The 25278-nt window shown below is 48.1% G+C and overlaps 7 protein-coding genes across 7 annotated transcripts; 2 read left to right on the top strand and 5 right to left on the bottom strand.

Moving 5' to 3' along the window:
- Nucleotides 1-224: 224 nt before the first annotated feature.
- On the top strand, nt 225-1472 carry PFICI_15264 (uncharacterized protein; the record flags this gene model as incomplete). The annotated part of the gene is made up of 4 exons (XM_007843845.1): nt 225-299; nt 373-762; nt 823-1129; nt 1219-1472. The coding sequence occupies 4 exons, from the start codon at nt 225-227 to the stop codon at nt 1470-1472; spliced, it is 1026 nt and encodes a 341-aa protein (XP_007842036.1).
- Nucleotides 1473-1940: 468 nt separating this feature from the next.
- PFICI_15263 (uncharacterized protein) lies at nt 1941-2763 on the bottom strand (the record flags this gene model as incomplete). Its single annotated transcript, XM_007843844.1, has 4 exons — nt 1941-1948; nt 2007-2286; nt 2416-2465; nt 2532-2763. The coding sequence occupies 4 exons, from the start codon at nt 2761-2763 to the stop codon at nt 1941-1943; spliced, it is 570 nt and encodes a 189-aa protein (XP_007842035.1).
- A 4321-nt stretch (nt 2764-7084) lies between these two features.
- PFICI_15262 (uncharacterized protein) lies at nt 7085-7414 on the bottom strand (the record flags this gene model as incomplete). The annotated part of the gene is made up of 1 exon (XM_007843843.1): nt 7085-7414. One exon carries the CDS (start codon nt 7412-7414, stop codon nt 7085-7087), a length of 330 nt encoding a protein of 109 aa, XP_007842034.1.
- A 6137-nt stretch (nt 7415-13551) lies between these two features.
- PFICI_15261 (uncharacterized protein) lies at nt 13552-14743 on the top strand (the record flags this gene model as incomplete). Its single annotated transcript, XM_007843842.1, has 2 exons — nt 13552-14034; nt 14192-14743. 2 exons carry the CDS (start codon nt 13552-13554, stop codon nt 14741-14743), a joined length of 1035 nt encoding a protein of 344 aa, XP_007842033.1.
- A 1564-nt stretch (nt 14744-16307) lies between these two features.
- PFICI_15260 (uncharacterized protein) lies at nt 16308-17030 on the bottom strand (the record flags this gene model as incomplete). Its single annotated transcript, XM_007843841.1, has 1 exon — nt 16308-17030. One exon carries the CDS (start codon nt 17028-17030, stop codon nt 16308-16310), a length of 723 nt encoding a protein of 240 aa, XP_007842032.1.
- A 677-nt stretch (nt 17031-17707) lies between these two features.
- PFICI_15259 (uncharacterized protein) lies at nt 17708-21009 on the bottom strand (the record flags this gene model as incomplete). The annotated part of the gene is made up of 5 exons (XM_007843840.1): nt 17708-19744; nt 19815-19923; nt 19980-20148; nt 20216-20828; nt 20920-21009. The coding sequence occupies 5 exons, from the start codon at nt 21007-21009 to the stop codon at nt 17708-17710; spliced, it is 3018 nt and encodes a 1005-aa protein (XP_007842031.1).
- Nucleotides 21010-21924: 915 nt separating this feature from the next.
- Nucleotides 21925-24219, bottom strand: PFICI_15258 (uncharacterized protein; the record flags this gene model as incomplete). The annotated part of the gene is made up of 1 exon (XM_007843839.1): nt 21925-24219. The coding sequence occupies one exon, from the start codon at nt 24217-24219 to the stop codon at nt 21925-21927; it is 2295 nt and encodes a 764-aa protein (XP_007842030.1).
- Nucleotides 24220-25278: the final 1059 nt, after the last annotated feature.

The following is a 25278-nucleotide window of genomic DNA, read 5'->3' as shown; positions in this document are numbered from 1 at the left end:
CTTCACCCCCGCGTCAAAAACATCTTTTGGTCAAGAATGGAATAGCCTAGGCAGACTCGCATCGGTGATGGCTGAAACTGCTTAGACCGGCGAGAAATATCAACTCTGCACATTATAAAATTTGCCCATACGCATACCTTTATGGGGTGCCATCATTTTTTTTTACGTTTTACAATATCTCAGATAACGTGGTTGAATTTCCTTGGATCTGATTAGGTCAAAATATGGCCGCGACAAACTCGTCAGAAGCTCTCGTTTGTGAGTTCATAGAACCCAACCCAGATGTTACTGGCACGGGTGTGAGTCTTTTATCTCTGAGGACCGAAAGAACCCACGGGTTTCAAGACACCTGACAGCTTACTGGTATGTCAGATTCGCGTGTCGATTTATACTCTTTGTCTTGCTGCGGGTATCCTCAAAACCCTCATTCAGCATGTCACCAGCGCCGAGAATTACGCGGAATTCTGCCAATCCTTGAACTCGGCTTTGCAACTCCAGGGCCTCGCACTCTTGTGTACGGCAATTGTAGAGACAATCGAGCGTCAATTGACCTTGTTCCATGCGCTGTGCATCCTACATTTGCTGTCTCTATTGGGATTTGGGTTGGTAGCGCAACGAAAGTACCATGGTGGTGGACTCAATAGGTGGCTTGTATTGGCCTTCTCGCGGATATTAATCGCCGGTGCATTCGTGGCCCTTACAACATACATTTGGATTACGGCGCCTACGTTTGGCTCGCAGCCCGAATGCAATGCCGAGACAGTAAGTCCCCAATTCTTTCGTCTCAGAACATCTGAACTCTCTTGAAATAACACTATTTAGAAATACGTCGTTTTTGGTGTTAGTATAAATGCCACCAATGACGTCTTCCGATATGTCTTGCTCGCTCTCATGGCAGCCATGGCTGTTGGTTGGGTTTTGAGTATGGTGTTCGGTGTCTTCTTCGCGTCGTGTATCTGCGGTGGTGCAAGATCGTCTGCAAAACGACTGTATGGTGGGAATCAAGATGTTGTTGTGCTCAAGAACGTGTGGGCCCGGGTTCGAGTCAGCGATGCCAAATACAAAGGAAGTATCTTCAGTGGACAAATCATGGAGCTGTTAGTCCACACGGGCATCAACGTCTATATGAGTAAGTGTACAATCAATGCAGAAACTCCAAACGATCCACGTCTGAGATTTTCCCCGAGGGAATTAACGGCTAACAAGCTGTGTTATCAGTCGTGACATTAGAGCAGATGGTCCGCGTCAACAAACTCAGCGAAGAGGAGAGCGACTGGACATTCGGGCAGATCCTCGCATTATTCGTCTTGCTAGGAGTAGTTGTTGAGGTAATCAACATTCTGTTATCCAAGCTAGATAGTCGGTCGCGTGTCGGAGCTCCCGAAGATGGCGATACCAACTTGAGCCATCCTATGTCAGGAGGTGTGGGCAATCAGCAAGGCATGTTGCTCGAATCTGAATCAATAGTTTAATTTTTATAATGAAAGAGGGAGAGAAACAAATAATCCGAAAAGTACTTTGAATCGAGCTTTGTTCGTGGGTTTCCGTCCATTAGATTCGAGGAATATCTAAATCGGATACTCGATTTTGGTATTCATTACATGATGATTAGTAACTCGGTTCAATTAGGATTCGTTTATCGATGTTGAAGTCAACCAGGTCGATACGGATCGGTCTATTTCCTACTGTGCGACCCAAAGTTGTGTTTGCGGTTATAGAGACAGTCATGTAGACCTTGTCAGAGGACATGGCGAAGAATCAAAAGTTAAAGCCAGACAGTGTGTATATATATAAATAAGAGAATGTACAAGAAGTCTCGTTCCAACACTCAACATCGTCAACTTTTTTTCAATTGTCAACTTGTCTCTTGTCATATGAAATGAAGTGACCCGGTGTGCTCTTGCGCCAAGTATAATATGTTTCTTAGAAGGTCATGACACTTAGAAACCTGGTCGGAGTTAGCGATGAGCTGTGATTTGGGGTCGTTATATTCGCTTTGAACTCACCGAAGAAGTCGCGAGCGCGAGCACGGAAAGCATCACCGGAGGGCTCACCAGTGGGCTGGGGACCAGCGCCGCCAGATCCAGAGGGGAAACCGCCAGGGCCGCCGGGGCCGCCAGGGCCACCCGAAGGGGCAGCTCCTGATGGGGCCGGGCCAGACGGCTTGGGACCAGCACTTCCGCTGGGTCCTTGGCGGCGGAAGAGCCCATCAGGTCCGGAAGGGGCCACAGTGGGAATGGGGCCGGCGGAGCCACTGGGGCCAGGGAATCCGGGGAATCCGCTGGGCTACAAATTCCAAGTTAGAACCCATTGTTCGAACTAGCGAATTCGTGTATCCCGTAAAGTCGTAATGGGTCTTGAGTGGCCGACACTGACGGCTATCACTTTTGAAGGCAGGAGGCTTGAGTTACTTACCAGACCGGACGGGTGAGGACCACCGCTGGGGAAGCCGGGGAAAGCGCTGGCTATTGGCACAAGTCAGTATTATTTTTCCGGGAGACCTTGCTGTTCAAAACTCAATGAAGACATACAAGCAGCGGCAGCGGCAACGTGGGCATTGCCGGAGGGGGCACCGGTTGGGCGGGGACCACCGCCGAAACCACCGGATCCGCTGGGACGGGGACCGCTGGGGAAGCCGCTGGGGAGACCACTCGGGGGAGCGCCACCGCTGGGGCGGAGAGAGGTTGCAAAGGTGGTGGGTGCATCACCCTGAGCAAAAGCAGCTCCGAAGAGTGCGGTGATAGCAAGAGCGTTGACCTTCATTTTGGCTAAAGAGAAAAAAGGTTGTTTATTGTGATTGTTGAAGAAGGATGATATCAGTCGACCTGCGTGATAATGTAAATGAAAGTTTTCAGCAAGCTGAATGAAGTCGAAATTGACTTGGGAGAAGGAAAAAGAAGGGAGTGTAGAAAAAGGCTTTGAGTTGAAGCTGAGTGAACAAGAGAAGAGTCAATGGCAGGAGGAAACGGGAGCATGATATATATGCCGAGTCAAGCTTGCTGGAGGCGCTGAAGAAGACGCGTGCAGCCCCATCTTCATTCAGCTTACCAGGTGAGTATACGGAATGATACTGCTGCTACTCCTACTACCGGTACCTAACTAGCATCAGCGTTATCTGAAAGCTTGTCATGTTCAGAGTTGATGATGTGCTGAGTATGGTAGATTGCTTTCTCCACCAATGACTCCTGGCTCGAATAGGGGCCCTTGCCTCCGGGCACTATTCAGGGTGCCGGAGGCCATGAGGATAATCAGGTATTGATGAACGCTACTATTTTCGCATCGTTTCGAGCCTCGAGGGTCTAGCTCGTTCAGAGTCCAGACTTGCTAGACTGGCAGAGGATGATGGAAGCCTTTGGGTCTAAGTTGCTGCGTAGGGTATTCCGTATGTCGAACTAGCACGACCCTTGCAGAATGACAACGGCACTTCAAAGTCGTTGTTAGGTCTAATCCCGGACCGAACCCACTTGGCGCCTATGCTCGCCGTTTCTCAGATTGAGAAGTCGTCGTCAGCAGCAGAGCCGCAGGCGCTGATCCGAGGAAACATGGTCACATCGCACAGTCGCTAAAGCCTCCCCGCGAGGGCCTGGTAATCTGTTTTCCTGGGCCGCGTCCAGCTCGTCCCCGAAAGATGGGATGACAAGGGCCCACGACGCAATTCCCCTAAATTTTCCTTGGCGGCCGGGGACGTTCCATTGCCATCTCTAGCGACTGGCGATGAGAGGACGTTTTCCGTTGATTGGACATGGTGGATGACTCCTTGTTTCACCTTCAGTGTGTCCCAGGAGTAAGATGTGGAGGAATGTTTGGTACCACCAACGGGCGCTGGATCCCAACCAGGACCCAGGGGTGAGTCAATCGTCATTGGAGCCACAAACATCGACGAGCCTCGCCCAGGAACGGCTGTTTTGCTGCTAAAACTCCACCGCTGCTGCAGCTCTGGTGTGGCACGGATGTGAATGGTGGGAAATATGCGCGTCCATAGGTTGGTTCGAGTCGTTTACTTGCTGGCACGTTTCCTAAGGCTTCGTCACCTCGACGTCGATCACAGAAAAGTGTTTTGTAGAAATTTGTTCTTTTTTGATTTTCTTCTCCTTCCTTTGGATGAAACCCGCGCTCATCTGTATTACGACCAAGATCTTGGTCGCATTACACGTAAGTACACACGGTTAGTTACTGCTTGCATGTACACAACTAGGTAGGTACCTACATAGGGATTGGCAGCATTATTTGTGGAGACCACAGAACTTCTATTCAAGGTGAACTTGAACTGATCTTTTCTCGTCTGATGAATTTTTTTTTTGGCGATGCACTCCTATTTGACGCTACACGGACCGGTTTTCTCTTTTTTTTTTTTTTTTTTTCTCTTTTCCTTCTTCCCATCCCTTCACCCTGCCTTCCCCTCAAAAATATCGACTTGAGCCTAGATGGAACACATTCTCCCTCATGCCTTGTGTCACACCGTATCGCCAAAGCTCAAACTATGACGCCGATTCATCTTTCTCCTGCCCATGCGGAAACACGTCTTCCGTGCCCGTTTATCTTGCTTTGCCCCGTCCACGCAAATTATAGATCGAGAAGGGTAATGCAAAGCTGAATTATTCAATGTGCACTGGCCGCGAGAGCAACAGGACCTGCACTGAAATGAAGTAGCATTGGATCGACATGTTCATCACGAATCAAAGCAACAATTCCGCTACCGAAAATTCTCGGAGATCATCACTTTCGGGTTGGGCCAAGTTTAATGCATACTTTTCTCACAAGATCCGCCAGTAGGAGCAAAGCTATCGAAATGACTACCTTGCATAAGGCCTAGGTTTGACAAGCTGACAGTATCCTGGGTATTGTTCGGACGAGACTACTCTTCTTCGTGGAGATAGTCAGGGTGAAAAGAAAGAAGTTTCCAATGGGCTATATCTCCAACAGGACGACTTCTGTATCAAACGAAGCCAAGCATATCCATGTTGCAACTGCGCTTGTGTTCTTGGCTTCCAGATCCCTCGCTTATGAAACTTGCTAGCTATGCCATGGTTTACGACAATGTAGACGAGCTATATAGTCATACTAGAGTGACAAAGGCTTTGGATGATCAAGAGCCATGGCTGTCTTGACAGGCTCCAGCAATCTCACAACATTCTCATACTCGAGACCCCCCCCCCAAAAAAAAAAGCAGAGCACTTTTAAGATGCATCGAGCACAATCTGGTCAAAAAGTTCTACTATTGATCATTGCAACGACCTTGACGACGGTCAATGAGTATGACCTAGCCTGTGTACTGGCAGATATGATTTGCATTTGGCCGCCAATCCTCGCTAATCATGACATTTTACGCAGTGAGGAAATGGTCATATACATCTTAATGGCCTCAAGCATAAGAGTAGACCAGTGCATACTAACAGCGGTGCATTCGATTAACGTAGGAATAGTCACTTCTAGGAAGCTCTAGTCCACTACGCCTGGGTCTTCGTCACTAGGCTCTACGGCCCGCCTGTCATCCTGTACGCATATTATGGTTCATATGTATGGGCGTAAGGGAATGGATAGGAGGTAACTGACTGTTACCATAAGCAGGTGCTTGGGAATCGCATCAGTCATCTGTGCCAGATTCAAGATACCATATGCTTGTCTGAGTTGCGTATATTTACTACCCTCAACGGGAGTACTCTAGCTTATGATCTTACAAGGGTAAAGCGTTTCATGTGAAGAAGGTTGAAGCTTAAAGCCAAGAATTTTCCATTCCGAATTGTTGCACAATTCAAACCTAACAGTTATTTTGCCTCATCCTTGCGATAGAAAATAAATCTCAGCTACAATAAATAAGCTAGGGACAACAATACAAACTGACATTACGGCAGTCCCAGAGATTTTTCTATCTTGGCAATACAAAATCACATTTCTTAGTGCGTCTCGAAGTCTTGATTCGAAAAGACAACGTTATCCTTGTATCTCTTTCGAGATGGATCTGATTTTGACCCAGCTTACTACCAGAGACAGAGGTCTAAGGTGGACTCTAAACTTATACCGTAACATTGTTGATACACGGCACTATATTAGCTAAGCTTTATGGATATCAAAGCACTGGACATATTGAGTATGCCGCCTGGCATAAGGAGGATCGGCGCAGGTCATGGTGTGGAATAACCTCTAGTAGGGCTCAATGATGAAGTCTGCTTTTTTTCCTATTAGGACGAGGTCGGGCAACGGGTCTCGTCGTTTCCTTGATGTTAAATGTGACCTCAGATTTATAACGTCGAGCCACCAAGGCATGAGCAAAATCGATAGAACAGATCGCAAAAAGGAGATTACCAATGACTCTGCTTCACTGAGCCAATTATTTATATGCCACACGGAAATTTGTCTATTTCTTCCCTTGGATACTCAGGACAGACTCAAAAGCCGACTGACTAGTATCCTTGCTCAACTATGTTTGCTCAACAACGGCAATGATATCCAGCACTCTAGTGGTATTGCCAATTTGAAGATGTAATGATTATATGCTATGCTGTTTCGCTCGTGATGTAGTGTCCAGTCCCCAGTGATGATTTGTAAATAATGTGTAAATGTTGGAGAAACGCCGGTCGCAATGCTGTAAATCAACTAAAGACTGCGAGAAAAGAAGAAATAGTGTCTCAAAGAAAATAAAAAGGGTAGGTATTTGTAACGCCGAGAAATGCGAGGTTTAGGAGGGTATTCGGACCCAATGCAAAGGGAAATGCATTGAGACAAGCGAGGGCTGTACTCGCCGCTCGTAGCCTCGTTGTCGCCCATGATTGTCCATTGCTTCAACAGCGGCCAGTCAGCCAGCCCATCTTCTTCTTAAATTTTGTCGCATCACCAGACTCCTCGAGCTCGATTCTATATCGTCGAACACTTCCTCCTTCGTCGTCAAACCCAAGTCGTTTGTTACGTTTTGGTACGAAGCAGTCGGGTATGACATATTTCAAAATCCACCCCCTTATTCCATTCCTTGCCGCGTCGATAGCAGCATACTCAAGCCGTCGAGTATTGTCGCTTGTCCAGTAATGCGTCGTTTGGGGCGGTGGAGGATAATGGCATTCCTCCACGTCGTGCATGTCTTGATTAACGTCTAAGTGCCCCTCCATGCTTGGAAATTGAAAGTAGGCGCATGATTGTTGTTGTTGCGACTTTGGGCGATGCGGCGAACGGCCGAGCGTAATACTGGCTCGAGGGTTGGGTGTAGATTTGGTAGCCCGGCGAATTGACGGCCGAGTACGGGGTCGCGGGCTAGACGAGCTGCTCGACGCTGTTGAAATTCGTCTGCCAGAGCTTTGGGAATCGCCAGACTGAGAACCCGAAGGTATTGACGCATAGCCAGAATCTTGCCGCCGCATTGGGGTGGGCTTGAATGTCTTGTGATTCGAATCATGGCGAGGTAAAGATTCAAACAGTTCCACATCATGGAGACTATGATAGGTAGTGACAGACGCAGCAATGCTGGTGGCCGATTGAGAACGACAAAGTTCCGTCCCCAGTGACGGCGACGGCAGCATGATGTAAAGCCTTTCAGATCTCTTTCCGGTAGAGATGCATAAGAAAAAAAGAAATTGAGTAGATAGTGAGTGTTGAAAGCATAGAAATAAGCTGCGGTTCGCCTGCCGCTGGGCTTCCGACAAAGGAAGAAGTCGACTTCGGCTCCAATAAATTTACGCTCTTGTGTCTGCCAGAGATCGAACAGCTGTTTATGTATAGAAAAGTTGAATGCCAAAGGCGACCATCAGAGTGTGCGTGTGTATATGAGAGGGAGAGGGAGAGAGTTGTGTGCTCCCAACGACGATCTAGACGATCGAAAACCAGGTCGACGTCAGTGAGGGTGCGGTAGAAGTTGCGGTCAGGATGACCAGATATTTAGACCCTATGTACAAACGTAGGTAGGGTAGGGAGGTCAAGGTTTTGTTGACGAACGGGGGCAGTCAGTTCGTACTAATTTCCAAATGTCGAATCGCCGAGCCCGCATGTGGATATACCAAGAGGAACGGGCCCAGGGCAACTTGGCTGTAAATGGGATACTACAAGACTCAAGGGACCAGATTCGACAGTTGTTATTGGTAACCATGAACAGAGGTTGCCATCAAGCTGCAGGGCCGATGCGTGTAATTGACGGGACCAGTATGCAGGATGGGGTGGGTGGGAGGGAGTGATTCGCTATTACGCTACTACACTACTAGGTAGGTACTGCATTATTTGATGAGCTTCAGACGCAACGTGCTTCAACCACCATGTGGATTTCAAGAGATGTGGGTATAATACCCTAAAGAAACTTACCGTGGCGGGCGGGAACGGAGCGGGAATCAATCCCCTAAACTTAGCAAGGTGGTTCCGTTTGGGTCGCTTGGGCCAGCCAATAGATATAACTTTTTAGTTGGTTTCCCAGCCTCCAGACCAGGTGACAAGAATGATGACAACTCTTGAATATAATGGTACAAGTCGTTCGCCGTGTTCGACCCAGAATTTAGCTGTGAAAAGGGTGACGCTGCTTCTTCTTATGCTTATCTTCCTAAGCTGAGATTTTCTTTTCTGGAAAGATCAAAAGCTCGCAAATTGTATAGGAGGATAAGGATGAGAGGGGGTGAGTGTTTTTTTTTTTTTTGGTCGTCGTGGTGTTGAAGCGAAAGGCGGTCTGTCTTTTTTTCCTTCCCCCTCGCTTGCTTTACCAACCTAATTTGTAGGAAGATTCTATTATTGATCCCAGCATTTGACTCGATATTGTCGTGACCCCGCCTACCAAGATGGAAACCCCACATGCACCGCACGCGCTGGGCTAGCTAGCGCTTCAGTATTCCGTAGTAGGTCAACTCAGTCAGTCACTGGATCATCCATGCGCCAAGGACCAAGGGAGTTGAGGAATGAGGGCGCTAATGAATCGCACGATAACCGCTCGGCGATCGACTCCACGGCACGACGAACCCGATGGGAGTGATTTCAGGGCTGTCTTTTATTTGCGATCAACTTTCTCGCGGGGCGGTCATATATTGGTTGTCAAGGAGATGAATGGCGAGAAAGGGGTAATGGGGGGGTGTCTTGTGTAGTTCCTTTGCACCAGCAAAAATGTGATCATGCAATAAATTGTGTTGGGCTGAAAAGGCGGGAAAGAAGAGATGGATCAACAAGAGAGGTGTTAGTTTTTGTTGTTATTCATACATCGATGGCGACGCACAAGACTTTCTCGTGACCCTCGAATCAGCCCGACCTTAATGCACACATACCCTTAGTCTGGATTAGTTGCAATCCTTTTGCAGCAGCGAGGAGACCGATTATCAAATCTCGTCACTGGTTTGAGTGTCACGCACGCAACAAACCAAAGCAAGAGGAAGCCAAGCCTAACCTGGTCCGATGTCGCCTTCTTGGGCTTGGAGTTGCTCTTGGCAGCGCTGAATCTTGACTTGCTGTTCCACTCGAGAATAGCCGGGAATAAGGCCCAAAGACGGTAAGGAATCGCTGAAAGGATGGCCCCAAGTTAAAAGGGAAGACAGAAGAAGAAGAGAAGAAGAAGCGGGAAAAGAAATGGAGACCCTGGAAAGGGAGCTGGCCCGTGTTCAAAAGGATCATTGGCCAAAGTCCAGCTTTATTATGTATTCCAGGGAGATAAAAATCATGTGTGTTGGGAATGCCGATAGCGATCTACTGATTGCTGGAGGAATTGTCGCTATGCGGGTGGCTCTCGTCAGGTGTGAAGGCTAGTGTTTCACAGGATACCTTCAGCTGCTGTGCGCAAGTTGCTCCCACGGCATCTTCACATGCATTGCCCATCTCCTCTCAATCACCTTGTAGTTGCATTCCTACCTAGCATGTAGCTAATTGGTCACATGCTCGTGATGCGCACGAACATCAATTGGAAAAACAAAAGCGACACGTTGCATGCGTCACCTAGGCACTGTTTGTGTCTTAATAAGCCTAATGTAGCCTACGCAGACTGTAGATTGTAGTGAAAACCTGACTTACACATGGCTTGGCTGCCACTGAGCTGTATGTCTGCTCCGTCAGTGCTCCTCCCGTCACGGTACCAAGCAGGTCGATCCTTGCCGCGTTGCACCATGCTAAATTTCTCCCCTCTTGTGCATAATGGTCATTTGTTGATTTTTCAATCTCAGTGGTAGATGCGTTTGGACATGATGTCGTGGTCCCATTGCCAATGATGTGGTGAAATGTGCTTAGGTTGAGTGGCAGGAATACACAAATTGCCCCATTAAGTTTACCTAGTAGTCAAAGCGGGTTCTGCCTCCCGAATTGATGGAGTCTGTAAAATACTAACAAGAGCCCATTTTGGCCTGGGCAAACCCTTAGTTATTCCGGCAATTCTACAATTTGATGTATAACTTGCGTGGCATATGAGACGAGTACTGCAGGCATGATGATTCATTTATAGAACCACTTATTCGCATTCATAGGGTCACGCGGCCCATATCTGTACTTTGAGGTGCAGATGCCAGATGATATGCGATATATTCGTTGAGTGATTGGTTTGTGATAATCCGAGAAATCCAGAACCACCACCGCCCAAACCCAAGCAGGCAATTATGATAGTATGCCTAGGCTTCAACGAGCCAACCGCAATACTAATTTCTTTCCAAACCAAGGATATCAAATCAGAATTCTCAGTCCCTATACAAATGGAAAATATTAACAGGACGCATACTCTTGAAAACTTAGTTCTACATCAGACTAAATGACGAGTCATTAATTAAAGTCAGGGTGCCAAGCTAGGTACCACGCAAGCCGCAACATATCAAAAAGGTAAGAATTGATAAAAACAATGATTGCTAAAAGCGATGCCCTTAACCTTGTTCGATCATTCATTTTGTTTCCCTCGTGTACCGTAACCGTTGATTTACTAGTCATTTTCGCCGCAAAGGTGCCACGTACATGGCTTAGCAAATAAATATGACGTTTGTAAAATCATTGCGCAATGGGCACATCTGAATTTTGGTATGCAGTTCGCGATAAGAACTGCACAATAAATTGAAAAAGACCGTCTGCTCTATGCCTTGTTATAACACCTTGTTGCTTCACGGTATTTGGCATGATCCAAAGGGAGGTCGAGCACTAATCAAGCGGGATATGTCAATCGAAAATTGATTAGAGTAATTGTCCGAAGCATAGCTAAATCAACATTTGTGCAAATCTCGTCCCGCCCTGACAGCTAAACTCAAGTCGCCAATGTGAATCATACATTGGAGCTGTATTCCTCTCGCCGTAGACGCAAGTATAGTTGACGATGAATATTCAACTTGTTCTTAATGCTGTCACTCCCTTCTGTTTTGTCGAGCCCTCCTAAGATTCCGGTCGGTGATGAGCTTATGTACGCCCGTGGAGATCATGACCGTGAGCATGAAACCACAAGCAAAGAAAAGAGGATACACCTCTTGTGGCGCGTGCTTCTTCATTTGGCGCAGTTTGCTGATAATACCATGCGTGTGCGAGTTGGATGGGCTGCTAAGCAACCTCGATGTTGGCCGTAGCATGAGCCTTTGTGATGGTTGCATGATGGGCTGACGTCTGTAAGTCGGCGGCTTGTAGGGTGTCTGGGGTGCTTTTGTGACTGATTACAAGAATAATTCGATCTTCTTAGTGTGTTTGTTTATAGATTGAAACTCTTAGTGTTGCTCTTTGAAATATCCTCCGGATTCTGAATTGAGAGAGAAATACTCGAATAGTGCAGTTTCGCTACTAACTCTAGTATTGGCGTTTTGGCAGAGACATTGGCATAGTACTTATAACATGGCAACTTTATATAAATGCGTTCCTGGAAGACCAGATGAGTTGAACTCCGTCGCTGGTCGGAAATACGTTCAACTGTCATGCGAGAGAAGTTGGTCACGGTAGGTGGTTCGATTATCAGGTTCCGTTGCTCCTTAGTGCAGGGGTGATGAATACATTTCTTCAGCCTTCACTCGAGCTCTCAATACAAGGACAGGCCACCAGCCTGTTGCAAAAATGATAAAATACTATTATTGAGTATATTACCAGGTAATATGCTTGAGTATCTCATGAATCAAGAAGGAAAAAGGAACGAGACAGCGTGAACATATATGAAATACAACGGGTTGTACCCCAGTCATGCAATAAATATAGGCCTGAAAGGATTGCGCCCTATTGGCGGGTGCGTACTTTTTGTACTCTGTACACAGAAATAGTAATGTAGGTATTCTCCGTCAGTGGGGACCACGTGACCAAGGAAGGTCATCAATTAACCAAGCATCATGATTTGCAACACGTTCGCCAGAACTTCTTTTTTTTTTTTTTTTAAATCTTCCCACTGGCCTAGAAAAGCTTGTCGAGTTTTAAGCTGCCGTTGCGATAGTATATGCATCCACACGGTCAAGCTTTATTGACATGCAAGGGCCGAATATAGATTTTTTTTTTTTTTAGAAAACAAAAACCAAAAAAAAAAGACCGTTACGACAAAAAAAAAAAGATGCAAATTGCCACAGGAGCAAAGAAAAGTAATCGTAGATTTACATGTAAGCCAATAATAAGTATTTATGCTGGCTGAGAATAAATCAACTTATGAAATGGTACGGACGGATGAACGTTTAGGAAGACAGAATAGAACTAGCGGTAAGGGAAGAAGATGTCTGCTTGCTCTCCAACATTCCAGTCTTTGGCAACTGAGGAATCACTACGTACTTCGTTTGGATGCATTTATTTCGTCTTATTCCATGCGTGACCCGGCTTTTAATCCGTCCAACGTCCGGTGAATATAGGCCCACGCCATGCATGGCAATCACGTGATCGTGTTGCATGTCTCACGTTGACACCCAGCGGGAGGGGGAGGGGGAGGGGGGGAAGATGGTTTACTGTGCAGTGTGTAGGAACAACCTGGAAGGGTGGCGTCGGTCGGTAGTGGTTAGCGGTGGTGGACGCCGTGACCGTTGTAATTTTTTAGTGTGTCGCCCGTTGTGGTTTCGTGGAGTGGTGGGTGAGACCAGACTTACCAGATTCCCGCCCCCAGAGTCCAAACAGACCAGAGAAACCTGTGACTCGTCAGCAATCTTGATTTATTTTCCCTTTTTGCTTACGAGCTACATTACGCTTATCGCTCTGTTACTTGGCTTTATTTTCTTCTACTTCTTCTTTTCTTCTTCTTCTTCTTCACTTCTTGCTACGCGACCTCCCCTTCGCTGCTACCACTTTTGCACCACTCTTCTTCTTATTCTTCTCCTTCTTCCATTTCTTCTTCTTCATCTCACACCCGTACCCGGCTAGTCCGGGTGCCGCTTCTCTGTGTCCATAATTCTCACAACCCCAAGACTTTCCCTTCTTCTTTTTTATCACTATATTTTGGATTGGTCTATTCCGACGCATTATTTTGGGTTTTGGTTTCTTCCTCTTTTTTAACGTTTCGGTCTCTTGACCTGTCATTCCGTCAGCCCAATCCAAACATCCATCCACTGGTCGATCTAGATTGGGAATTTCCCGACACGCGACGCCGGCTGCCACTGCCACTGCTGATGCCGGTTGTTGCACACTCTTGCTCTGTCCAAAGAGACAAGATATTTTGCCCCATTCGGTTCCTGTCTTCCCGATAGACCTTCGATGCTGTCCTCGCCATCAGCCGGCATACCAACCCCCAATACGGTCGCTGCAGGATCAAAGCGCTCGGCTGCATCCGACTTGCAGCGAACTGCCGGCCTCCAAGCCACGCCATCCAAGCGACATGCCACGGCCAAAGCGACTGCCGCCGTAGCTGGTCCTCCGTCCATGCCAGCCTTCAGTGTCGGCGGTATAGCCCCGAGCCCCGGCATGGGCGTTCCCGTCGCCGCCATGTCATCACTTGGGCCGCTTCCGAATTCCCACCCGCCTTCGCAACCGCCACTGCTGGTGACCGAGGACCAACTGACCGGCCGGACACCGGAACAACTCATTGCGACCATTCTCCAAGTCCAGGCGCATCATCAGCAATATGCCGCTACCATATCCGCACAATACGAGAGCATCGCACAGCAGCTGAGTGATGTCAAGGCCAGTCTGGCGAGTCTTTTTAATGGACAAGCCTTACAGCTTCAAGCAGCAGCTTCGGTACGTGTGAGACTTGCTTCGCTTTGCTCCTCAATAGACTGAACTAGCAAAGACTTGCGCCAGTCCCCCTCACCCTTACCTAGGCTCTGGGGTCTCTTATGACTGTCCACTCCATGCTAGCCGGAATGAACTAGAGACTAATCTATATCGTGTATAGCAATTCCAGGCATCATCACAAGGCTACTCTGAGCCCAGAACCTCTAGAGCTATTGCGCCGCCCGCTCCAATGATTTCACAACAATCGCCCTCTGTTTCCAGACTACCAAGCTCACATCCTGGCCCTCGTGCTGCGAGGCCGCCTCAATCGCCACAGAGCTCACACACCGATGCTCGTCTCCTCCCGAAGCAAACGAATTTACAAACCCCTCAAACCCCTGGTCCCCCTGCATACGATTACCGAACAGTAGGCACAGTTGAGGAAGTCTGGAAAGAATATCGTGAAGGCATAGATGGACAGCCGGCGGTTGAAGAACTAGACGCTACCTGGGGCTCGAGATGGCGACCCGAGCCACGCGGGAGAACGTGGTACTCACGACGTAAAGTCATATGGGACAAGATTAAGGAATACCTTGCCGATGGTATGGGAGAGGACGAGGCCGTCAGAGAGGTTGAGAAGCTGCGTGATGGCGGAACTATCAACAAACTGATCCGCATGTTGCAGGATGAACGAAAAGACAAGGGGGCCCCGGAAGAGAGTACCGTTGCATAGTGGTCTGGACCGATGCCGCTGGTACACCAAATCTGATACGCGCGCGGCGCTGCGGCACGACTCGATGGCATTATTTGAATCTTATAGCATAGGCGTTAATGTTTTTTTTTTTTTTTTTCTTTTTTTTTTTCCCACATCCGAGGACGGACATTGATGATACCCAAGGGCAAAAAACACGCAAGGGTTGCATTGGTTGCTTTACACGCATTAGCACATTCAGAAGATCTACAAAGAAAAATGAAAAGTCAAAAGGCATTGCATTATCTACGTACAGGCTGTACGAAAAGGAATGATTTACAGATCAACCTGTTATTGCTTGATATTGCAGTTCCTAAGTCATGTTATCATGGTCTTGGTTGATTGAGACATCTGCCCGCTACTCCAGCATAGCTTGATATGTGTGACTTATGCCTACGGACCAGTCAAACGTCTTCCCACGCTTGGGATTTTCCAGATATTGCAAAAAGCAATCTTGTGCTTATATATCCATTCGTCAGATATCGTCCGCCTTGCTCGCTCATTGGTATATATCACTTTTTTGATATTGCACATGCACTATGGATTGGCGGTACAACACTCGTGATGCATCCGATCACGCGTTTGCCTTGGTTAATGCCTACAGGCGATTCAAGTGTTTGTTCTGCATCAGCGGCCGTTCTTGGGCTAATGTTATCCAAGAATATTGCAATTGCCTTGGTACGATCAAGTACTTATGCAGGGACTTCCGGTTAATGTTCAGTCAGAGTATAACACTTGTACATGACTCATGTTTTGAAAGAACATTGTTAGCGGGTTGATGGGGGAATTTGGCCAAGCTGGAACTTGAGATCACCTTACCAGTGAGTATGCTTTGATGGACAAACAAACTTCTATAGCACGATATACATCGTTCAGCGGTCATACATGATCAAAGAAGTGACAACTCACTGTACCGCTTGTTGCTGATCATGGGCCTCTTTTGCGCATTTCCAACTTTAACCAGATCAATGGCAACATATTAGCCTTTGAAAAGTAAGTTGTTGATTAAATCTTTGCAATCTCGAGGTAGTGAGTATTTGATCAAAAAATCGCCTGCCCGATATCACCAGTCCGATGTTGACGCACGAGCTACTGTGTGATAGCCGTTCAAGAACGAGTTATATGTGTGTATTATATACTATTGGCGACTGAATAAGTGGAAATTGCATCCTTTCTTGTGAGGTACGGCAAATTCTAGTGATGCCCTAACACAGTTATATCCATTCAGTTCTTCTCGGTTTATGTCAGAAAACTTATTTTATCTTCAAAACCACGACTGCATCCCGATGTTATGATTACCTGACCGATTCCCAGTCACACATGAAGAAGGGCTGATTGTGAGGTGTGATATCAATTCATTGGATGGCGTAAAGCGTCGACACAGAGTGGCCACATGGCACCTCTTAATAATAATAATCGTAGTAGTAGGCATTTGCTATCAAAGTTCTCGTAGCTCTGCACAATCAAGTTGCCAGGGTTGGCTACATTATGGGGAGACCCTAATGAAGCCAGGATTCCTACCGCTGTCATGAAGCGGCCGCCTCCGTCAATCAAAGTGCACTTCTCCAAGATACGGGGTCATGTGGAAGTTTGGCTCAGGAACTGGACTCCACGCCCCATATGTCTGATTTGGAAAAGTATCCTCTGACTCGACAATGCGAAAAAAGTTCATTCTCCAGTCCGTGCCGCTGGCCTCACCCGAGTCGATATTGAACAGACCCAGCGGAATCTGCACATAGGAATTCCATGTCTGGCCTGCCCGATCGAGGACCGTCTGTGCACTGAAGCCGTCGTAGATTGGGTCATTGATAAAGTAGTGATCGAAAACAGCGCCAGTCTCGCGCGTCTTGGACGGATTGTAAACGAAAGCTTGCCAGGTGACATTGGCTGGTGAAACCTCAAACTCAAGGTATGTTTGCGGATCATTGGTGCCGCGGTAGATGAACGCTTCCATGACTTCGTACTCGTAGAGGCCATCATTGGTGCCCATATCAGGGTCATAGTAGAAGTATTGCTCATCGAAGGCCGTGAAATTAATGTGCAAAAAACCGGCCACATCATCGTAGCAAAGGCCGACCTCTGTTCTCGGAAAAGGTTCCCTGTCTGGAACCGATAGAGAATACGAAATTGTAGCCATGGATGGACATTGGTAGACCACAAGAGAGGGCACCTCAGGGTATGAGGATGCCGCCTTCTGGGCTTGCGGCATGGCTGTAGCAATGGCAAAAGTAGCGGCTGTCACCGCTGCAATACTAGAGAACCAGAGCATGATGAACGACTTCAGCGCTTATTGAACTTTGAACCGTGGATGAAGGTATTGAGAAAAACAAGGCCGTTCCCTTGCAGTTAAAGGTCGAAGAATTCCCTGGGATTCCCGTAAATAGACAAGCGAAAGGGCGGCAAATACGGACCCCCCGCTTTCGACAGTCATTTCCCTAATCGGAACATTTCATCAAGGTCGCATTCTGCCTATGATATGAGATACCATGTACCCAAGTCAAATACCGTCGCTTATACATCAGAACTGGAAAGAGTCAAGCCCTGAGCAGCAAAGTAGTTTATTGGACCGGTAAACAATAAGAAGTGTAGCCTCACAATCCAAACCGTCATGACGGCCCTTTGCGTTCTTCTCTTTTCTTTTCCTTTTGAGTAGATGTCCATTCACCACAGGGACAACCTTGTGACATGGTCACACGACCGTGAAAAAAATTATGCCGCATGACCAAAGCTGCCTGGATTACATGCGCTGCGCAATGACATCAACCAATCACTTGTGCGAGAACCACCGTGGGATTTCTTTGTTGTGCCACATCAGTGTTCGTGTCTGGAACTACGCCTCGGTGGACTGCACCAATGGAGACGCCAGATCATAAAGCGTTAAAGAACACTTTCTGTCGAATGTGTTTATGTTATATATCTCTTTGTATATTTTCAAGGCTAAACACCTCAATACGCCAGTTTCCGCTGCTCCCATGCGTCGCTCCAAGACATTGTCGGCCGCTTCATTCCCGACTGTATGATTGCATTCGCGGTCAATTTCAAGCCACCCAGACGGCCCCCGACCGTATCTTGGGACCAAACTGTGAGGGCAAGATAGTTCTCCCCACTGTAGTCTAGTATGCCTTGTGGGACAGGAAAGCTCTGCTGAGGTCCAAGCCTGTTGATGTACTTGCCAAACTGCCATCCATTGATGTATAATTGAATTCTAATATCAAGAGGCATACCATCATCCCTAGTACTGTTGCTGAAGTCGAAGCTCAGAGGTATGTCCCAGCCGTCGGGAATGTCGAGGTTGAACTTGGTGGTGTAAAAGCCAACTCCAGGTGCCCCAATGTAGCCAAACGGCGAAGCTGCTTCCCACTCGTCTGCTGGGGGCGCAGGTAAATGGAACCCTTGTCTTTCCGCCCACATGCCACCTTCGTTCAAAGGACCACGAACATGATCCGCGTAGTCTTCGTTGCCAAAGTTGCCTGTCAACCTCCAAGTGATGTCTGATTGTGCATGTCCTGATAGTTGGTAGTCGATAATTCCGCGGGGAGTTTTCATTGTATCGTAACCTGGAGTCCAGCTTGTCTCCTGGCCCATATGGTCAATCAAAACAGTCAAGACATATCTTTCGCCTCTAACCAAGTGCATTCCGCTCGCGTTGCTCAGCACCAGCGTTTGGTTAAACGATTTCGCCGAGCCTGACCCTGTGTACGAACCGACATAACTGGAATTAATCCAGACAGAATGCCCAAATCCAGACCCTCCTGTTATCGAAAGATACAATGACGACTCGTTGCCGTTGGCAATAAAGGAGCCACGGTATATAAGAGAGCCTGTATGAAAGCCATAGTCGCTCGCTATAAGGCTGGTAGGCGTCCTGAGAGTGAATTTTGTCCCATTATCATCTCGGGCGGTATTGTTTGTTGTCTCGTGGTCGGCAAGAGGCCATGAATTATCATCATAAGTTGGCTGTATTTCTGGGAGTGAGTCGATAAATTTCCACTCCTGCGCTTCGAAGTCTGGCAGGTCAATTCTTGGCGCATCAAATGGCAGTGGTGCGGATAATCGGCCATTTGATGACCTTGTGCAGTCAAGACGTTGACCATTGAAGTAGACTTCATCGCTGTCAGGGAAACCAGCGACGATTTCTAGCTCGGACGTAGCATTGTTGTCGCCCGTGAGCTTAAGTGCTGTCCCCGAGACGGTGGCTGTTCGAAGGAGGTATCCAGCCTTAGCTATGACTGTTTCCTTGGTCTGCGAAGAGTAATTGCCAATGGGTGCTGGTGCCTCAAGCTGCAGAACCCAATACTTGAAGGCATCGTTGCGCCATAGCAGGTAAACATCCAAGTCGCTGCCATAGTGTAGAACCTTTCTTTCCCGTGTAACTTGCCATTGGACGATCATCGTTGCTCTCTGGCTGGCAATCTTGACCGTGCTATGATCGCCCTCTACCGTCGGTTCCCCCAGGCTTGAGAGGAAAGCTAACTCATGAGTCTCTCCTTCTAGCCCATATAAGATCAAGATACGTTTGTTGCCACTCCAGGAATGAGCATAAATATCTGCCGAAGAATAAATAAGGTTGACTCCGTCAATATTATAATCGGTAGTATGGATCTTGGAATCTCGCCCATTCAAGGTCAAAGAACCACCAAGCTGCGGAATTGTCACGTTACCCTGACTAGTTGCGACTGAGAAAGTGTAGGGGGTCGATTCGAGTGAGGTATAGTCAGAGTGCCTAGTAACGTAGAATGTCGTGTCGGAGCCGAAGATCGGTGTGGTCGTCAATTCGGAAGTGCTGACATATGAATTGTTTGTGAGATTGCCGGGGGTTGCGCTGAGATATGCCGGGGAAGAGTTGATAAAGTGAGCAATCAGTTTGGCCTCGGCGTACTTTTCTCGTGCAATGGTGCGGTCTTCCTTGATGGCTGAACCGTAATCATACGATGTGTAGCCACCAGATTGGCCCAGATTGCCCCAGTTTGTCCCTCCATATGTCTTCATTGGCCGTTAGCAGACATTCGTGGATGTCAATACATCTTGTACCAACTGGAGAGGGCTGACAGACCATGTAGATATTGAGAATGGCAACACCAAAACTGAAGTCATTCTTAAAGAAGAGGCGCTCGTATTCATGATTTGTGAGAGAAGCACAGCCTTCCAAGCCGGTGCCCGCCCTGTGTGTAGGGGATCAGTAGATGACAATATATTGTGACTAGCGGGATCTCTGTACCAACTGTCAATAGCACCACCTTGAAACTCTGGAATGGCATAAGGGGTCGTCGGGCTCTGTTGCAAATGAAGTTCCCGCCAATCGGTTGGCAAGTTGCCGGCAGTCCAATTGGCTGGGTGAGCACAATCCCAACCGATTGGGTAGCTGTCGTGGCCATAGATATCAGGTCCTGTAGTCAAATTTTTTTTTTTAGTTTGATTGCGCGACAAGATAGATATTGGTAATTTTGCACGTACCGCCAGGTTTCTCTGGGGTAAAAAGCCCAATGATTGCTGCTTCATTGTTCACGAAGGGAACGACTATTCCTGCGGCACGGAACAGATCGTTCACCGTTTCAATGTATTCAACATCTGGCCAAGTGACCCAGTTTGCTCCAAAAGTATACTCATTCTCTGGCTGAAACAAGACAACTGGACCACCGTTTGTAATCTGGGCATTTGCGATAATCTGGCCAATGTGTGAGACATAATTCTTTGTGGCATCGACATACCCAGTCTCATTTGTTCTCAACGTGGCAGGATTTCGCTGGAGCCAGCCGGGGAACCCCCCGCCGGATACTTCTGCATTAATATATGGCCCCGGACGAGCCAATAGGTAGATTCCAGCCTCGGCTGCTGCCTCGAAAAAAGGCTCCAAAGCAAAGACACCTTCGGCAGAGAACTGGCCGGGTTTTCCCTCAAGAAGCGCCCAGTCAACATAAAAGGATACACCGGTGTAGCCAAGAGCTTTGATTTTTTGGAAGACATCCAGCCATAGCCCAGGTACGGGGAGTCGAAAGGGATGGAACTCTCCGGAATAAAACATGACACGCTCTCCACGGACAAAGAGTGAGTGCTCGTCCCATGTTACCTGTTAAAGAATTAGCGTCAATCTCTTTCCCCATGACTTGCTCAAGCAGTACCAAGTCTTGTAATGCATCCCGTCTGTCTGAATGCAATACTTTATACTGTTTCCCTCCCAACGAAAGGCAATGAACGGAAACATAGAAAAGGCTGGCCAGGCACAGCAGTAGATGTGTGACAGTGCCCATATCGACAATTAGACAAGCGATTGACTCAGTCAAGATGGAGGAACAGCGCGATGTTTCGATTGACCATGCGGAGGCCGCGCACCTTTTGAAGAGGCCCCAAGACGCTGTTATTAGTCGTCAAGACTGAGCCATGTCGGTTAAGCACGAGCATGAGAGCTTGCGTTGGACTACGGCTCCGCGCACCGAGCAGCCGTGGAGGATTGCAAAGCATCACAGGCATCTGGTTGGTGGAATTGACGTGTAGATGCCAGCCGACATTAGGTCAGTGGCCCCAGCAACAACGCCCGTCGATAGGAATAGTCTATCGAGGCAGGTATACCATCTCCACAGACGCACTAAAGGATGGCCTGCTAGCGTTTGAACATCCGGGCGGCGCAAACTATGAAAGAGCATGGGGACATTACTACTTCATATGTATGTATTCGCTGGATTATATGCCTACTTAGTACTCCATGGTTCCTTGACAGCTGACAATTGCGGGGTAAGCGTCTCAATCAACAACTAGTTCATGGCTTGAGTTATTGCAAAATTGCAAACATTGTTCACGAGCGCTTTCTATCCATCTACCTAGGGGACTAGAGTAGTATTATGGACTGTTGCAAATGATGGTATATCCTGACAATGAATGGACATTTTGAAGCAAGACAATTGTTAGAGCACATGATCACCAAGTCGAGTCTCTCTTATCTATATATGATGCTGCGTATGCTATGTTTGCCACATATGTAGCAGTCTATGATTTAGTTTGGGTATCTTAATAATGTATAGTTGCCGGTATTCTGTATCCTGCGAAGGCTTGGGCCAGATCTACAAAACCCAGCCACATTGAACAGGTGAATGAAGGTGGAAAAAACGATCCTGATTGTCTAAAGCCATCAACGCCACCATTGCTAAGTGCTAATTGCAGAGTGAGATTCATGCCGTCATAGGAGCCCAGTTGAGCAACCATTCACGGACTTTATCCAGAATGGGGCCTTCGGCCTCGCATGCTGCAATGCACCATTCAAGATCCCATGCCTTCTCTGCTGCAATCATCTCAGCCAGCTTCCTTCTGCGCTGATTCGTCTCATCAACGCAAAAGTACATGGGCTCTTGGTTGTTCCGCACCGACTCCATCAGCGGCTTGATCAAGGGCAACACAGCTTGAGCACTTGAGCCCTTGATCTCGAGACCCGTATTGGATCGGCCTGTCTTGCACCATTCATTGGTGCACCATTTCTTCCCGCATCCTTGCATCATTTGCGTGAGGTACCGCCGCTCGATGCGTCGACGAAGCGCCTTGCCCTCGGGATCGTGGAACTGGACATACAATGGCGAGAAGCACATGGAACAGAGCTCAAGGTCGTTCCCAGGCCCCTGACCCATTTGCGTGCCAGCACCAACAGAGCCGTTCCGGCCCACTCCATGGACAGTGCGTCCGCAGTTGGCATTTCGACATATTTGTGGTTTTATGCGGTGTGCCTTGTCTAGTTCGTGATTTTTCAAATGCGCCGACATATCTCGCAAGCGAATAATCTTGCCGCAGAGGTGGCAATCAGTAGTTCGGGCACCATCCTCTATTTCGTGCTCCGATAGTCCGGAGAGGAGAGTTTCGGGAGATGGGTTAAATGGATCACCCTCCTGCGGAACTTCAAGATGGCAGAACTGGCAGAGTATAGTCTTCCCAGGACACAGTGTCGTCCGATGGCGCGCGAGATCGGGTATCGAATTTGACGAAAACGGGCATGATGGACATTGTCGCTGTGTGTGGTAGATATCATCATGTCGGACCCTGCTTGCCGCATTTGAACCATGCGCCTGATCATGAGGACAGTGCCAGTGGTCTGACCATTCGGCTGAAGCCTTCTGGAACACCTCGCCACACTCGGGGCAGGCTACATTGTTGCGTCGGCAGAAGTTTTCATGCAGGACAATAGTCTGCTTTGGTATCCATTGGCGACAATTCTGGCACTGTTCATCATCTAGAGTCTCCTGCTCGGGTTTTGCCGTCTCGGCTGGGGTGGGCGAGCTTCCAGTGACGGATCTGACTCGAAGTCTGAACGGAACTGCCAAAGGTTCTGTAGGCAGACCAGTTGGCGGGATATAGCCATGAACGGAGACGAGAACGGCTTCCGCCTCCTCCAACTCGACATTGGTAGGTTGAATCGTCACACGCTTGGTCCCGTTAGGTGTAGCTTCAAATGCTGCGAAAACATGCTCCGTCTCCCTTGGAACAGCACGTTGTCGCCGTGATTTAGGACTGATAAAAATATCGACCGCGTCCGCAAGATTTGAGCTCAAACAAGTTAATTCAATCTCAACCGGCCGTGATCGGCTCCAGGAGGGTAGCTCATAGTCAACATAGTCGCCAGGCAAGACCTGGCCCTCAACGGCCTTCCAGATATTGATCTCATGTCCAATAGAAGTTTGCCCGACAGCACCATGGGCCTTTTGCGACTTGGCTAGAATCTGTCGCATTGTCTCTCGGGCCTGCTCCTCGTTGAGCGCCTCGATGTCTACCTCCAAGTCTGTGTCAACCACACAAATGCCGTCTACTTCTGGTCGAAATTTGTCGACGAGAAATCGGAAAATCTCGCCTTTGACGCCCCGAACTTCTAGAAATGCGCCATTGGTCAGAGTTGTGAAGCTTTCCCGCAGTTGCCGCTCCAAGAGGGATTTCCAATCGTCTGGGTTATATCCAGCCTCTAGGGGTCTCAAACGGACATATGTCCCTTTCGGCAAGCGTCTTGCGTGGATAGTTATGGAAGCTGACAGCGCGCCTTCCGTGCTCGATACGCTCTCAGGTATTTTGTCATTGGTCGTACCCGGCATAGTATTGTGATCAATGCCGAGAGCTTCCGTCAGGTACGGGCTGAGGATGACCTCGCCTTCTTCGGCCGAGAATTCGCGGATACCAGCGTAAACGGCATTGCCGTTGACTTTGTTGACCAAGCGGAACATGAGCGGGTTGGGTAGCTGTTGGTGTGAGTCGGGCTGGAATGCATGTTGGGAGCGACCGAAGGGGGACGCGTATGGATTCGACCGGTCGTAGGCCGTGGATGTCGATGGCGAAAATCTTGTCGAGGTTGTTGAAGCCGCAAGCAGCTGCTCTAGGGCTGACTGTGGTAGTATAATCTTGTCGCCTCTGAGGTCTCTCGACTTATATGTGGACGGGCTGGCGACGACGAAGGTTGCGCTCCAATCTAGGGACAGCTCTTCCTGTTCTGCCATTGTCGTGAACTGGAGGAGTTCTCGGTCAGTGAAACTGGAACTTTGTCTTGACGTGATTCAAGTAGCCAGTAGTCTTGTTTTGTCGTCCCAAAGACAGCGAGAGTTTTGGAACGAATGCAGTAATCTATCTGCGTCGATCGATATGGAGACACACTTTGGGGCTCGTTTATCGGGGTGGAATTGGTCCACACAACAGATGGACTGCGTTTGAAGGAGAGAAAGAATTATAACCGGGTCGCTCTGACATGGCGAGTGAATGAAGACCCTAATGCTCCGTCTGTCGGTTTGTCATCGACATGGTCGTCAAAATGAGGGGGGGCGAGAAGTAAAGAAGTGTCTGTCAGCAGCGTTACGGATGGGAGAAGCCATACTAGTATGTGTAAGTTGGAAGAGAAGTATTCTTCAGCCTTCCACGGCCATGATGACGTCTTGGTCATGTTGCCTGCGCGCGGTTGATAGTGACAATTACTAACTACTAGGTACCTACATACGTATGCACCAATTGTACCTATGTCCAGTACGCAGGTACTCCGCTGGAAGAGACAAATTGAATGGCGGGGTCCTTGACTTGCAAGACAGCATGCACCACTCCAGTGGATCGCGGCCACGCCGACTGGAGAGTCTGTGCTATGGGAATTCAATTAGCTATTATTATATTAGCAACATTGCTCTCCTCCTACCATATATTGCGGTTTCGTGATCAACGGACGCAATTCCCAGACGCCCACATGGGAGTTAATGAGACGACTTGTAATGTGTAGTGAAGGCCGTTGGAAATTTCCGCCGCAGTGGCTGACTGTGGTCGAGTTATGCACCTTTGAACATGAAGTATTACCTACATAGCAATCTACCCTACCTAGTAGTATGTACATTTCTTGCCAAGTGAGATTGTATAGAGTAGTTAGTGTAGCAAGCGACTTCATTAAAGATACTTAACGGCAAGAAGCACGAAATTACGCGTTTTTACTAAGACTTTAAGTTGTCCTTGGATTTTATTAAGACATTACTCACGGTTAGAGACAGAAATTTAAGCGCTGATCCGCACATCTGAGCACCTGA

Source organism: Pestalotiopsis fici (genome assembly GCF_000516985.1).
Source record: "Pestalotiopsis fici W106-1 unplaced genomic scaffold PFICI_Scf_16, whole genome shotgun sequence".
NCBI lineage: Eukaryota > Fungi > Ascomycota > Sordariomycetes > Amphisphaeriales > Sporocadaceae > Pestalotiopsis > Pestalotiopsis fici.
Note: the sequence above shows the minus strand (reverse complement) of the source record. Positions and strands in the feature narration are given on the sequence as shown.